This window comes from Anolis carolinensis, chromosome 2 (genome assembly GCF_035594765.1).
Source record: "Anolis carolinensis isolate JA03-04 chromosome 2, rAnoCar3.1.pri, whole genome shotgun sequence".
NCBI classification, from domain to species: Eukaryota; Metazoa; Chordata; class Lepidosauria; order Squamata; family Dactyloidae; genus Anolis; species Anolis carolinensis.
Window position 1 is genome coordinate 45,234,634 of NC_085842.1, and position 14,777 is coordinate 45,249,410.

The 14,777-nt window shown below is 40.9% G+C and overlaps 1 protein-coding gene and 1 long non-coding RNA gene across 3 annotated transcripts in view; one reads left to right on the forward strand and one right to left on the reverse strand.

The window, feature by feature from the left end:
• frmd4b (FERM domain containing 4B) overlaps positions 1-14,777 on the reverse strand; it is a 285,193-nt gene that overhangs the window by 16,261 nt on the left and 254,155 nt on the right. For both annotated transcript variants that reach the window (XM_016991676.2, XM_008105390.3), the window contains one exon: positions 6,385-6,441. In XM_016991676.2, coding sequence (XP_016847165.1) covers positions 6,385-6,441 — 57 coding nt within the window. The remainder of the gene's footprint in view (positions 1-6,384; positions 6,442-14,777) is intronic.
• Positions 1-14,777, forward strand: part of LOC134295990 (uncharacterized) — a 72,971-nt gene that overhangs the window by 2,120 nt on the left and 56,074 nt on the right. The gene's annotated exons all lie outside the window — the stretch shown is intronic.

Sequence of the window (14,777 nt, forward strand, 5' to 3'; positions counted from 1 at the left end):
ATTTATTACATGCATTTATACCCCGCCCTTCTCCCCGAGGGGACTCAGAGCGGCTGAGCTCTGCCACTTCAAGCTAACTTAACCATGTAAGGTCACTTATTACGAAGCTTTGGGCTATACAGAATAGTTCAAAAATGCCAAGGAAACATTTTTATGGTCTGAAAGGTGAACTATTGTGTTCACCTGAATAAGATCTTAATTTTAAAAAAATAATCTTTATTAAATTTTTCTGTATAACTTAAAATTTCAGCAGGTTCGACAGAGAGAGAGGAGGAAGGAGAGAGGGAGAGAGGGAGAATGAGAAAAGAAGATGAGGAGTAAAATTAAAAGGAGAAAAAGAAAAGAAAAGGGAGAAAAGAGAAAAATAAAAAAAGCTAAGTTGACTTCCGAACATCTTCTTTGAGGTTTCCATCTTTTCTTCCTTCTTTAATTTTTTTATTCTTTCTCCTTTTCTTCTTTTTCTAGTTTCTGCTTTGGTGAGTGGTGTTGCTGTTACTCTTTTTTTCAATATTTTATTTTTATTTTGTTTTAAGTATTCAATTATTCTACTTCAATCCGTTTCACTCATTGGTTCTCCCTTATTTTTTGCTATCAGGAAGGTAAGCCTATCCATGTTTCTTATAACACTTTTGTTAACCACTCGTTTTCCTCCGGGGTTTCCTTTTATTCTATAGTCTTGCATAGCAAATTACTGCTGCTGAATAAGATCTTAAGAATATAATTTAGATTAAACAGATTACATATGGTAGGACAACAGAATTAATGGGAGCACTTAACACATTTAACTAAATCTGTTTTTTTTTATTAAAAATTCTTGTTAAATAAAAATAAAAGAGATTTAGTTAATTGTGTTAAGCATTCCCATGAATTCTGATATCCTGCTATATGTGGTCTGTTTAATCTAAATTATATTCTTAAAATCTTATCCAGGTGAACACAGTAGTGTCACTATTGTGTGAACGTATACTATCATCCTATATTGTCAGCAAATTTCTATACTAAAGAGCTAAGCAATGCATGACTTGCATATAAGACCACAACAGCAAAACAGATATATTATTTTATAAGGAATGAGACAATAACATAAAGGGCAGCCAATAATATAAAATTACAGTCATCCAGGTGTTAAAAATTTCATTAATCCTCTTTAGAGATTTAACAACTAAGCTTACATAAAATACTACTTTTTAAATAAGTAAGTGGGGTTTTTATTTAGCCATTCCTGCTTTAAACAGTGGCAGCTTATGGAGAAAAGTCCAAAATGAAGCGAAGGCCCCCTGCAAGCAACCATTGATTTTAAGTAAACTATTTCACCTCCCAAAAGAAGGCCTCTCTGTTTCCTACAGAACAGATTCTTGGATTCTTTAGTCTTACAGCTACCAACTGCTCATAAATAAGTCTTTTGGATTCACTTTGGCATTCCTGAAGCAGAGGGAACCAAGATAACATAATGTCGAACCTTTCTAGCACTGAGCAAAACATTAGCAAAAAGTTTCTATGCATGTTTGCATTGAGATGTGCATTTGGATGTAAAGAGTAAGAAAAAGCAAGCTAGAAAACAAGCCCTGTGAAAGACAGGGTTAAGGTTTGCATTTCCTTGGATGTGTGGCTGGGATTGCAGGAGTTTGGAAGCAAATGGTTCATGGAGAGCAGTTGGCTCTGCTTATTCGTGAACAGTTGTATTTTAATTCTCTTTTACAAAAAGAACAACAGCTGTGAGAAGCAGAGAAATCAGAGCGGAGGGCTAGTATCCTCCTACTGATCTGGAGTGTATACTTTGAGAATAAACAACTAACTTCAGCGTGAACTCTTTATGCACATGATTTTATGAATAATAATAGTTAAAAAGGAAAGAGAGAGGCTGAGGCTTCCTATTTCTAATGCTCCCTAGATGGGCTCATCTTGCCTTCTGTACATTAACTGAAACAGATGGAAAGAACTAATAGACTAGATAGATTAGACACAGACACAAATATAGACAAATGGGGAACACTGGATTTATTAGACATCAACTGTACATTTTACTCCAGGAATAAATTTAGCTCTCAGGTGGTTTTTTTAAATCTTAAAACAAGATTTCAGATTCAGAGGATGGTTTCAGACAAGATTTATTATGCTACTGCCCTGCCCTGTTCATTGCGTTTTATAGGAGCTATGCTTTCCACGGTGTTGTCCTCTACTGGTAACGCTTCCTAGATTTTATTATCACTTCCATTTTTGTCTTAGACAGTATCAGACAATATATTACTAAGAAAAGGCAGAATAACTACAGAGTTCCTTGTAACTGGTAGTGGAATAAAAGTTATGCCTGAAACCTGAATAATATAAATGTTCAGCACTGGTTTCTCATTTATAAGGTTCTTCTTTGGGAGAGGGAAAACTATACAACCCTAATAGCTCAAGACATTTTACTTCCTGAGCTGAATGACCATACCAACCCAAAGACCTTCCCCACATTACACCTACAGACACTGGTGGCTGGAAATCTCCATGTCATTGAGTCAGTGAAGCCACTCTAAGTTGGAGTCTGAACTTTAAAGAGGCTATCTAAAGTACAGAATGTTTGCTCCTAAAATGGATTCAGCACCTTGGACAGCTTTTCTAAAGTTTGGATTAAAACCCAAGAGACAATTCATTGTCTCATGGCAGGGTCCTGGAGTGGATTTGTTGCTCACCAGCCTCCATGGCCTACAAAAGTCAAATAATCTAAGAGGTGGACGTTACTTTAAAAGTGTATTCCACATGAGGATAGCTACCTATGAGTTTCAGGGCATGTTACCCAAAACCCAGAGGTCTATCCACCCATATGAAAGGAAGAGTCAGGAGCCACTGCATCCTTCTCCATACAACCCCAGCATCTGCAGCCTTAGTCTGCTTAATGGAAAAGTGAACCCTATTATTAAAATACATTGAAACTCTTTCATTATTTGCTATGTGTCCTTTCGTTTCTGTTTTGCTTTTTCTAACTATTGTTAATATTTTTGAAAGCTAGTGTGCTACTACCAAATAACAACTAAACAGCAATAGATGGAAGTCCATTTCTGGTTTTATAAAACAGGGATTTTAAAAAATGTTAAACAGCACAGGATCCCAAATACAGTTTCAGTGGAGGCTTCCAGGAGAGGTTGGTCATAAAAGAACTGATCTAAGGAGCCTGGAGGTGGCAAGGCTAGCAACAAGAGTCTTGAAAGGCCATATGCAGTCCCAGGGCTGTACTTTGCCTACTCTACAATACACTTTTAAAAGAATCTGTTGGATCTCAGTAACAGATTAATGCTATTAAAATGGAGAAGGAAAACATCTTCAAGGCACAGTTGTTGTTTTTTTTTGTTTTTTTTTTTTACAAAAGTAATCCTTCTGTATTTATCTTTTGGCTGCTTATATCTATGTTCAGTTCCATTTGCTATTTGGCCTTGCATTGTTAGGTGTCCTGAAAACATAATTTGATGCCGTAATGGATGGAAGATTATGGGAGATGAAGTCCAAAAATGTAATATTCCCAAACCTGGCGGTAAAGAGGTCATGATAAAAATAAATGCCCCCAAGTGAATGCAATTTTTTAAAGGCCAGAAATTAAGGATTTCAATATGACCTTTGGATAAAATGAAGGCCACTCTATGAAGAGGAGAAAGTGCTAACACTGCCTAGGGGGCCAGCCTCTCCTGGTCACTGCAATTTTTCCCCCTCAGGCATTTTAAAAAGTCAGAACAGCACCACTAGCTGCCGTGAGTCCCCTTTGGAGGAGACAAAATGGGGTATAAAGAAGAAGAAGAAGAAGAAGAAGAAGAAGAAGAAGAGGAGGAGGAGGAGGAGGAGGAGGAGGAGGAGGAGGAGGAGGAGGAGGAGGAAGAAGAAGAAGAAGAAGAAGAAGAAGAAGAAGAAGAAGAAGAAGAAGAAGAAGAAGAAGAAGAATAGGGGGTGGTGTCTGTGCTTCTTTTAAGTTTTCCTAGGACAGACTAAGGTATCACCTTTTACCAGTCTATTCAGAGAAGGAGATAGTTCCTTGTTTGATAAAAAGTTAAGATACAGTATTTATGCACCTTATGCTCATGGATATGTCTATTCAGGTTTTTTGAATCAATTTTCTAACACTTCTAGACTTATTCATAAGTAAGTACAGTAGGTAGATTGAATTAAAAGCCAGTGCAGATAAGTAAGAATGTATTAAAATGGTATCTCATTAATTCTAATACTGATGGAACCAGAAGCCTTGCTCTTGGAGCTGACCTATCAGAAAAGCAGTTGTCAGATGAAAATTAAGGGATACTTGAAATTGCAGATTCATGAATATAAAAGTCGCACATTTCTGCTTCAGTACAGTAATAATTAGATAATGGGAAGGGAGGGGAGGAGGGCGTTTCCTGAAGGCTAATGACTAGCTGAAGGTGTATGTGGCTAAACCCAGCCCATTGTTAGCTTGTAGGAAATACCCAACCCAGATGCCATTACAGCAATTAAATAAACCCTGGGAATCTTAAAAAGAAATAAATAATGATTTGCAAATGTGTTAAGTGGTGAGTTAAATCTCTCAAGTAGAATAAGTAACTGTACTAGCAAATCAGCACTCTTCCTTTTACTGAATTAGCAGGTTTTTGGGAGGGGGGTTCACAGAGGGACTTAATTCAAGATTTAGTTCAGAATTAAAATAATCTTCACTTTCTAGAACTGTTCACAGCTTCAAATTCACAAAATGAAGTGACAATGACGATAGCAGAGAAATCTGAATGATCGCATTCTTGCAATATATATTGCATACAAATAATAAAAAATATCAATTAAAATCTTTGGATTTTGGCTATTACTTTGGCTATTACTTGAAAAAATACTGAGTTTAGATTCTTTGTAATGGCAATTGGGACAAATTATGTGCGTGATTAATGGAAGGGAAGAACAAACTTCAGTGAGGTTCAGCAACTGCCCAAGTCCTACTCACTAATCTAATAATGGACATAAAGCATTGCCTTCCTGTTTCTCCATGTGCTTTTAAATGACAGGTGGAGGAGGAAATGTCCCTAGACCAGTGACTAGATACTTCATGTCATTGGATGCTGCCATGCTAGAACTCCTATGATTCCTAGTAGAATGAAGATTGATGGGATTTGTAAATCTAACAATGGCCTAAATTCTGTTGTTAGTCCTGACTATAGGAGACCTGTCACATCAGTAGGAATTATATTTGTGTTGACTAACCATTGAATTGATTGAATGAGTGTGCTGTAATTGAAATTAACCAACAGGATGCTGGCCATTATTTGGGGAATCAATGATGTAAACTACTATTCCAGACCGTCAAATCCTCCTTTAGCATTAAGCCCAACATTCATTTGAATGGCTGTGGAAAATAGAGATATCTGGGAGACTCCATGACTTGTTCTGAATCCTTCATAATGAGCCTTTACATCTGTCCAGAACCAACATGTAGTTCTGATTCTGTGAGCTAGATCTGAGTCCTTGCTCCTAATTTTCTACTAACCCTTTTGAATCTGAAAATTGTACTTAATGCTCTAATTTGAGCTCAAACAAACACTTTGCTCATGCTGGCATTTAACTATCCTCCTTGGAGATTCAGGTTAGTCATCCTCTGACTAATCTTATAAAGATTAATAAAACATTGCGGGGTGGGAGCAAGGGCACTGTTAAAAACCATGAGTGGAAATCAGGACAAACTAATCCAAGTTTCAATCTAATTACTATACGCTTGTTTTATTTACACTAGAAATGGAATTTATAAGCTATATCTAGCTCTATTATACTTTAATAAAGGTGTGGTAAAAAAATTCCCCTTGTGCCAAAAATGAAAGGGCTTTCCACATTTCAACTGTTTTATGTGTTATGTGTTTTTAACTGATGCCTCATGTTTTATTTTAATATGTTGCTATTTAATATGATCCACCAGGAGAGAAGCAGGCAAGAAGCTACTACACTACTACAACTATTTCTAATATCCAATGGTATAATACATATAATATACTTCAGTGTTACCTCTTTTTATTCTTGACATTTGAGAAAAGTTAATTCAAAGAGGTGATTAGAAGCAACATATCGCTCCCCCTCCTACTACACCTTGTAGTCCATGAAGTTTTATTCCACATAGTTTAAGAGGTCTGTCAAACTCTACAGAAAACTTTTTTGGGAGTGACACAACTGGGTGTAAGAAAAGGATGTTATGGGAGACTTTTCTTCAGAAAAGGACCCATTTGCTCCATGGGATCAATCATTGGGAACTCGCTTTTACTAGAAAGCTTGGCTTTTTGTAAGGCACCGATTGGCATAATGTATCCACTTCTAGTCTTGGGCCGCTGCCTGGAGAAGGCAATGAGGCCCTATAGGAGGCACTGTACAATTTACAGTATGAAGTTGAGTTGAAAAACAAGAGCTACCTACCATCTTCAAATGTTGTTGTATCAGACAAAGAGCTGCTCTCAGATGGAATGATGTCCTCTGTGGGGGAAGAAAATTGATGGTTAAGAAGTTTGGAACACTAAATACAGAGAATGACCTTTATAACTGAATACGCTCATACAGGTAAATGCCCACACAGAGGTTAAGATATAATGAGGTTAAACCAAACTAATAGGGCAAGAAAATAACCACAAATATAATTACGAACATCTAACCTAAAAACAAATCCAAAATAGTTTTTCAGAAAAATAAATATCCTTTGCATAGTCAGAGCTTCAACTGGTCACAGACACCAGGAAAAATAATGCTAGATGAATCAGCTGTTAGCAATTTTTAAAATTCTTCTCCATTTTACAATAGGGCCTATTGATGCTGGGCTACATATAACCATAACATTTGTTGCACCCTGCACAAGTGTTTAGCTCTGCAATGCACAACAGTCAGACCAGAGACTTCTCTAGTCAACCAGGACAAGTGTCACTGATAAGACCATGGGTATGATTTCCAAACACATACTTAATCTCTCATTAAATCTGCTATTTCCTGTCACTCTATCTTCTACTGAGTTGCTCCAAAAATCCCTAGCTGTGATGTTCATGAGGTCTATCAGAAAGCCAGCCTCTAACTTTCTGAAATGACACTATATAACATGATTTTTTTCCTGGGTTATTAATGTCATTTCCTAATTGAGTCTATCATAAAGACATGGGAAATGTTTATTAAACAGCAAAAACTTTGTTTTTGTGGGACACCCTGCAGCAAATTTTGCTGAAGTTTTTCAATGAATATCTCAACGAATCTCAACTAATTGAACATAGTTTGTGGCAGCCACAAAACCGAAGTTTTTAAGAGTATAAAAACTACTTTAAAAGTAACTACTGCACAATTAAACTGGAATTATACTGTCAAAACAGAAACAGAAACTTTTTCAAATTTTGTTATATAGTGTAATTATTCTTTTTCTCAGAATAGGTGCTGTCAGCTCCATTGAAAGGAGCTGTTTTAAAGCCTTTAAGATCCAGAAAATTCAGAATGAGGATAAAGCGTGAAGGTGCTGCTAGTAATGCATTGAGAATAGTTTTCTTAGGTAGCTGAGGCACTTCGGAAATGCAGACATTATTGATAGGCTACATTTTACAGTTGTCTTGTCTCGCAAAGAGTCTGAGAATTTAGTTTAAAATAGTACTATAACTTGTAAAACAGAAACTAACCAAAAGGCAGTAATTGCCGCTAATGTGTGTGACTCAAAGACATTTTTCCAATTACTATTTTATTTGTTCTTTAGCATAAATTTAAAAAAATCAAGCTTTTAGTCCTTATTGAAAAGAAATACTTAAATACAGCCACTATCCATTTCTGTCTTTCTGCTACTGAGTGTCTAGAAATTAGTGTGTCTCCCCTCTTCATTATGGGCCTGCTTTATATATTGACACACATCTATCTTCCTTTTTTGTTTTAAGCAATCTTCAACAAAGAGCTCTTCCAGATGAGGAAAAAAGTACTAGGTTTATCAGCAGAGATTGTATTTCCAGCATCTTCATTCCCATTTAAATCGCCCTCTGAGACCAATCATATTTAAGTATAGAGGAAAGCACAGGAATAATATGATGTGCTCCAATTATTACTTACTGCATCATGTCCCTTTATAAGCCTTTCTCTTGCTTTTCTCAGAACCTGCAGCCAATTTTTGTACTCTTAAACTTTTTGCAAAAAACTAAGCAACCATGGGCAGTCATTTCTTTTATGTGCAAACATTTTAATGTTTTAGTACTGGAATGGCTGCATAATCTTTAAGAGTGTCAAGCCGCCAATTGAGATCCAATGCTCCTGACAGAGCCAAGCTGACAGATTCCTGAATTTGGAGGCAGGGGGAAAACATGAAATTAAGAAGTTGGTGATAAAGTTAGTGACTGCCGCTAACTTTATCAGGAAAAGCTCTAGCAAAGTAGGTCTTTTCATTTCACTGCTCCTAGCTGGAATAATAGTAGAGAAAGATACAACTACCCAAAAGCATAATAGCAGCCCTGGTAGATCGGACTAAATGTTTAGGCTTTGTTCCTACAATGGCCAATTAGAATCAAATGCTAACTCAAGAAATTAAACATCCAGGATTCTGCCATTATGTTTAATAGTCATAGTCACACTTCTAAGGTTATGGTATGGCTGCTCTGAGCTGAAGTTCAGATATTTGACACAGAGGCAGTAGGTTAACTACAGATTTTTAAAAAACCAGACATTGTCTAGCATAGGTGATGCCAGACAGACTGTCAATGTCCCAAAAGTCATCATACCAGCAGTAATGTCTGCCTGCAGCGCAATTTCCATGGCTTAGCATAAAGCTGCTAGGCTTCCCTCCTGCTGCAGAGTTCAGGGCAGATGGAGCTGGTGTCTTATTGGTGCACAGCCACAAATCAGCTCATGTATTGGCACCTGTGCTAAGAATGCTCCAATACGAATCGTCCAGTTTTCACTGCCAGCCATTGGTATTTCTGATACTTTCTTCTACTTGATTAAAGCACCCGTTTTGGTTTATCTAGACATTCACTCCCTGTGAACGCTATAATCACTGTAATCCTCTTAGTCTTCATTCTGATGAGCTGAACCTAGACCAACTCCTTACGTTCCTCCCTGCAACAACTTGTTTTCCAACACTTGAGTCATTCAGGCAGCCCTCCTCCACACATTTCAACCTTTCATTCAAAACACAGGCACCAGCTATGGACCAATCTCTCATACCGATCTATTTTGCTATATTCACCCTCCTACGTGTCTGTCCAAAGCTGTGTTGCTTACAACTAGATAAATGATTGATATTTGGGTTACCAAGACAATACAGAGTAAAGCACCTGAATGCACAGAGCCCTCAGAAAAGCCTCAGACTAGACAAGATTCAGATGTTTTGGTTTATTAGATGAAATAGTCATTATATTATAACTTTTAAAATGCAATGGAGCCAGCTCTCTGTTATCCATGAATTCTCTATCCATAGATTCAGTCACACCTACAACTTGAATAAATATCAAATGCCATTTCATATCACACAGCTTTACCACACCATTGTATATAATGGGACTTGAGCATCCATGGATTTGGGTATCCACAGGCCCCAGCTGAAACCAGTGGCCAACTGTACATTCAGAGAAAAAAGCTTTTCACTTAGGGGGCCGGGCTGTGGCGCAGCTGTTGAGCAGCTGCCTTAAATCACTCTGACCATGAGGTCATGAGTTCGAGGCCAGCCCGTGGCGGGGTGAGCACCCGTCAATTAAAAATAAAAAATAGCCCCTGCTCGTTGCTGACCTAGCAACCCGAAAGATAGTTGCATCTATCAAGTAGGAAATAAGGTACCACTTATAAAGTGGGGAGGCAAGATTAACTAATTTACGACCAGGAATGAGGAAGTGCCGTCAGTGTGGATGAGGAAGCAGCTGCTCCCCCCTGTGGCCAGAATCGAACATCCCCTCAGGAGAAGGTTAACTTGCCTCTGCGTGTGTCTCTCAGTCTCTGTTTGATGTGTTTATGGGCATTGAATGTTTGCCCTATGTGTGTTATAATGTGATCCGCCCTGAGTCCCCTTCGGGGTGAGAAGGGTGGAATATAAATACTGTAAATAAAATAAATAAAATTAGATTCTGTCTTATTTTACATTAGTCTTTCATTGTTTAAAAATATAATTCAGATTGGAGATAGAGACTAGCATCTTCGCGGTGACATACTCGTGTAAGTACAACATGCATCTTTGCCGGTCTTCTTTTTGTTGTTGCCAAGTGCACCCACAGAGTATTCAGAGACCTTCTCCCTGGACACACCATTTTTCTGGGATAGTCCCCTCTCTTGGGGAATTATCTGGCTAGATCAAACACAGAATGAATGTATCATCTGCTGAGTCTTGAGGACCTTGGGCAAAGTCACAGAGCTACAAAGATAAAAGGGGACCCCACAGTTACCTATTGCTGCCTGTAAAATGGTGCTCTTTGCAAAAATCAAAAACATGGTGTGCAAGGGAAAACAAAGGCCACCAACTATTGTTGAATTGTTGTGTTGTTGTATTGTATGTGTTATGATTGAGCCTCATGGCTCTGTTACTGACAGACGTGGGCGTAAGACTCCTCGGGAGTCAGATACTCTCGAGGAGCGAGAGAGAAAAAGACTGCGAGACATATTTGCAGCACCATCTGACGAAGAATCTTTCGAAGGGTTTACGGAGAGAATGGAGGAGGGGCTGGTTAGCTCAGAGGAGGATGAGATGGATTGGACTCGGGTAAGGGAGGAATTGGGTGCCACTGGCCATGATGGGACAGAAGATGAATGGGGACCTTCAGGATTAGACCCATGGCTTAGCTGGAGGGATGGGACGGGATCCACAGCTGGAGATGCTGTTGGGCGTAGTCAGAGGTGTTCCAGCTCTGACGAGGAAAGTGATGAGGAAACGCCCGGGTTAAGGAGGACAGCTGACAGTGATGAAGATTTGTAACTGGCATAAAATGGGGCTTGGGAGCAATTGCAAATTGCGTCGGGCAAGGTAATCTGGGCAAACGCTTGGGATCCGTGTGTGTGTGGGACGCTTCCCTGAAGACTTGTGTGCTTTCCTGTGCTGAGACGTAAGTTGATTGGAATCCAAGGTCAGACGGCGGGAGGGATTGTGTGGGCATTTGTTTGTGCAAACCTGTGCTTACTCTTATTAGCTTGACCTTCCGTCGTCTTTCTGACGGACGCCATCTCCTGCTTTGAGAACCCGGACTGAACTGACCACGGCTTGTCTTCCCCCCTTCTTGGACTTGGAAAAACTACAAACGTCTGCTTCTGGCTTTGATCTACGGAACGGAACTGGTCTACTCTACTTCTGCAATCCTTGGCTGAATTGCTCGTGTTGGAGATCCTGTCTACTGTGTGTGTGTGGGAGCGACGCAAGTTACTCTAAGCACAGTGCTGGCAGCAGAGAGGAATCTGCTGCCAATTAGTTGCATTCTTTGTATCTTTTGTTCCTTGGCTTTTGTTCTGTTAATACCTAGGCTGAAGCAAGCAGTTTGTTTTTACCCGGATTAAACTCCGGTTTAATCCGGTTTATCTTTTGAACATTTACTTTTGTCCCTTTTTGCTACTAAAGGCAAAAACTGCCTGGCCCTTGTGTTTTTACGGGCATTTTTGAGTTCTGTAATCTAATAAACTCTGTTACTTTGAATCTTGTGGCGTTCTGTCTTTGACAGATTGCCCGACGCCCATAAAAAGTTTATTGCAGCAATAAACCCGTCAGGAAGACGATGGATGAGTTAAGAGCCAAAGTAGACCAATTGCAAACGGCCTTTACCGTAAGCCAAACAGCTTTTGCTGTGAAAGGACATGTTTTGACTCCTGAACGCTTTGACGGAACCAGGTGCAAGTTGCCAACCTTTTTGGCACAAGTGGAGCTTTATTTTTCACAGCTCAGTGTTCATGCTTTTCCTACTGACACTAGTAAGGTGGCTTTTATTTTGAGTTTGTTGACCGGTCCCGCAGGACAATGGGCCACTAATTTAATTTTGGGAAATGACCCAGTCAAGGACAATTTGAATAATTTCAAAAAGTTGTTAACTGATACTTTTGGGGATCCTCTCCGCACGGAGAACGCTGGGTGGGCTCTGTATCGGTTGAAACAGGGAAAGGGGACTGTTTTGGATTACTTAAATAAGTTTAACCTGTATCGCCACCAGCTGGATTGGGGGGAAAATGCATTCATGCTTTTATTTACTGCCGGGTTAAGTGATATGCTCCAGGATGAATTAGCACGCTTGGAGCCGGCTGAAAGCTGGGACGCCTTAGTAGCTAAGGTGCTGCGTTTAGACGCAAGGTTCGAGGCTCGTAAACACTCAAAAGCAATGTGTGCGCCACCCATGCATGTAACCAGGGCACCTGTGGTGATGGGGGAAGAGCCCATGGAGCTTGGGGTCTTTAAAAAACTGTCTACAGAGGAAAAGAGCCGTAGGAGGCAGCTGGGCTTGTGTTTGTACTGTGGGAATGCTGGGCATTTTGCCAAAAATTGTAATGTGAAACCTTCCCAGCTTTCGGGAAAAGGCCAGCCCTAGTGCGACGTGAGTCCAACGCACTAGGGCTCCTCAAGCAGTCAACTGAGGGGAGGAAGCATGTTTTCGTACCCATTACATTATCTGTTGGGGGAAGGGAACTTGTTTCTACTCTGGCACTGCTGGACTCAGGAGCTACGGTCTCCTATATAGATATTGAGTTTGCTAAGAAGCATGGCATTCCTAGAGTGCGCAAGGCATGCGACGTGTGGGTGGAGGGAGCAGATGGGAGACTGCTGGAGACTGGGGTGGTTAACCAGGAAACCTCAGCAGTAACGTGGGAGGTGCAGGGAGTAACGGGAACGTTTGTGTGGGATATTACGAGCTTGCCTAGATATGATGTGATCCTGGGGATGGATTGGCTAGCTGTAGTAAACCCACAAGTGGATTGGGCAACACGTAAAGTGATCTTAAAGAGGCAGGATTGTTGCACTTTAAACGTTACTCATGCTGATATGGAGGGAGTGCCTGCTGAGTATGGGGAGTTCTCTGATGTATTTTGTAAAAGAGAAGCGGACAAATTACCACCGCACAGGCCATATGATTGCGCCATCAAGCTGGCAGAAGGTGCGAAACTGCCAGCAGGGAGGCTGTATGCCTTGACTGTACCGGAAAGGCAAGCTTTGCGGGAGTTTTTAGATGAAAATTTAGCCAAGGGGTTTATTCGCCCATCTAGTTCTCCAACTGCGGCACCAGTATTCTTTGTAGCCAAAAAGACTGGGGAACTTAGGTTGGTCTGCGACTATCGGATCCTAAACAAATACACCATTCGGGATAGGTACCCGCTCCCTTTAATCTCGGAACTGTTATCAAGGGTGCAAGGGGCTAAGGTCTTTACCAAGCTTGACCTGCGGGGGGCCTATAACTTAATCCGTATACGGGAAGGGGATGAATGGAAGACGGCATTTAACACGTGTTTCGGATGCCACGAGTTCCGAGTCATGCCTTTTGGGCTTTGTAATGCTCCTGCGGTCTTCCAGAGGTTCATGAACGATGTGTTCAGGGACCTAATTGACCAATTTTTAGTGATTTATTTGGATGATATCTTGATTTTTTCTAAGGACGAGAAAGAACATCGTCAACATGTCAAGCAGGTTCTGCACCGACTGCGGGCTAATGGGCTTTTCGCCAAGGCTTCCAAATGCGTCTTTCATGTGCCTGAAGTGGAGTTCCTAGGTCATGTAGTGTCAGGTAGGGAACTTAAAATGGACCCACATAAGGTTGACGCCGTCAACTCATGGCAGGAGCTGAAAACTAAGAAGGATGTACAAAGGTTCTTAGGTTTCGCTAATTACTACCGGGAGTTTATTCCGAATTTTGCAAAGCTCACGGTACCTTTGACGCAGCTTCTGCGCAAGAAACAGCCATTTGTGTGGGGGCGGGAAGCTCACGAGGCGTTTCTACAACTTAAGTCTAGTTTTCAATCGGACAACATACTAACCCATCCTGATGTTGACAAACCGTTCGTGGTAGAAGCGGACGCTTCTAGCTACGCGTTGGGGGCTGTATTGTCTCAGAAGGACTCCTCAGGGACCTTGCGTCCCTGTGGATTTTACTCGCGGCAACTAACACCCTTCGAGCAGAACTATACCATATGGGAGAAGGAGTTGTTGGCGATTAAGGTGGCGTTTGAGGTGTGGCGGCACTGGCTTGAAGGGGCACGGCACCAGATCGTGGTCAGATCTGATCACAAGAACTTAGAGCACTTGCAAACAGCAAAGAAGTTAAACCAGCGTCAAATCCGATGGGCTTTGTTTTTCTCCAGGTTTAACTTCAAGGTGCAGTTCGTAGAGGGGAAGGCAAACTTGCGGGCCGATGCTTTATCCCGCAAGCCGGAGTTTAAGACCAATGAGCAGGTTGTATGTCAGACCATCTTGCCTACTGCCTCTCTGTGTGTTGTAGATAATGAGCTCGGGTTACATGACCAGATTCTTGCGGCTCAGAGGGATGATGTGTGGACACAGGAGCAACTGATGCTGCTCTCAGCAGGTAACCGTACCATACTGCCGCATCTACAAGATCAAGACGGAGTATTGGTACGCAGGGGGCAGGTCTACGTACCAGTGGGGGCCCTCAGGTTGGAGGTGATTAGAGCCCACCATGACGAACCCATGGCTGGGCACTTTGGCAGATTCAAGACCGTGCAGCTCATTACCAGGAGCTATTGGTGGCCAAAGATGCGGCAAGACATTCTGCGCTTTTGTGACAGCTGCGCCGTTTGCCAGCAGAGTAAGACGCCTGTTGGGCGCCCTAGAGGGTTGTTGTCGTCTTTACCTGTTCCGGACAGGCCATGGCAAATCATTTCCATGGATTTCATTT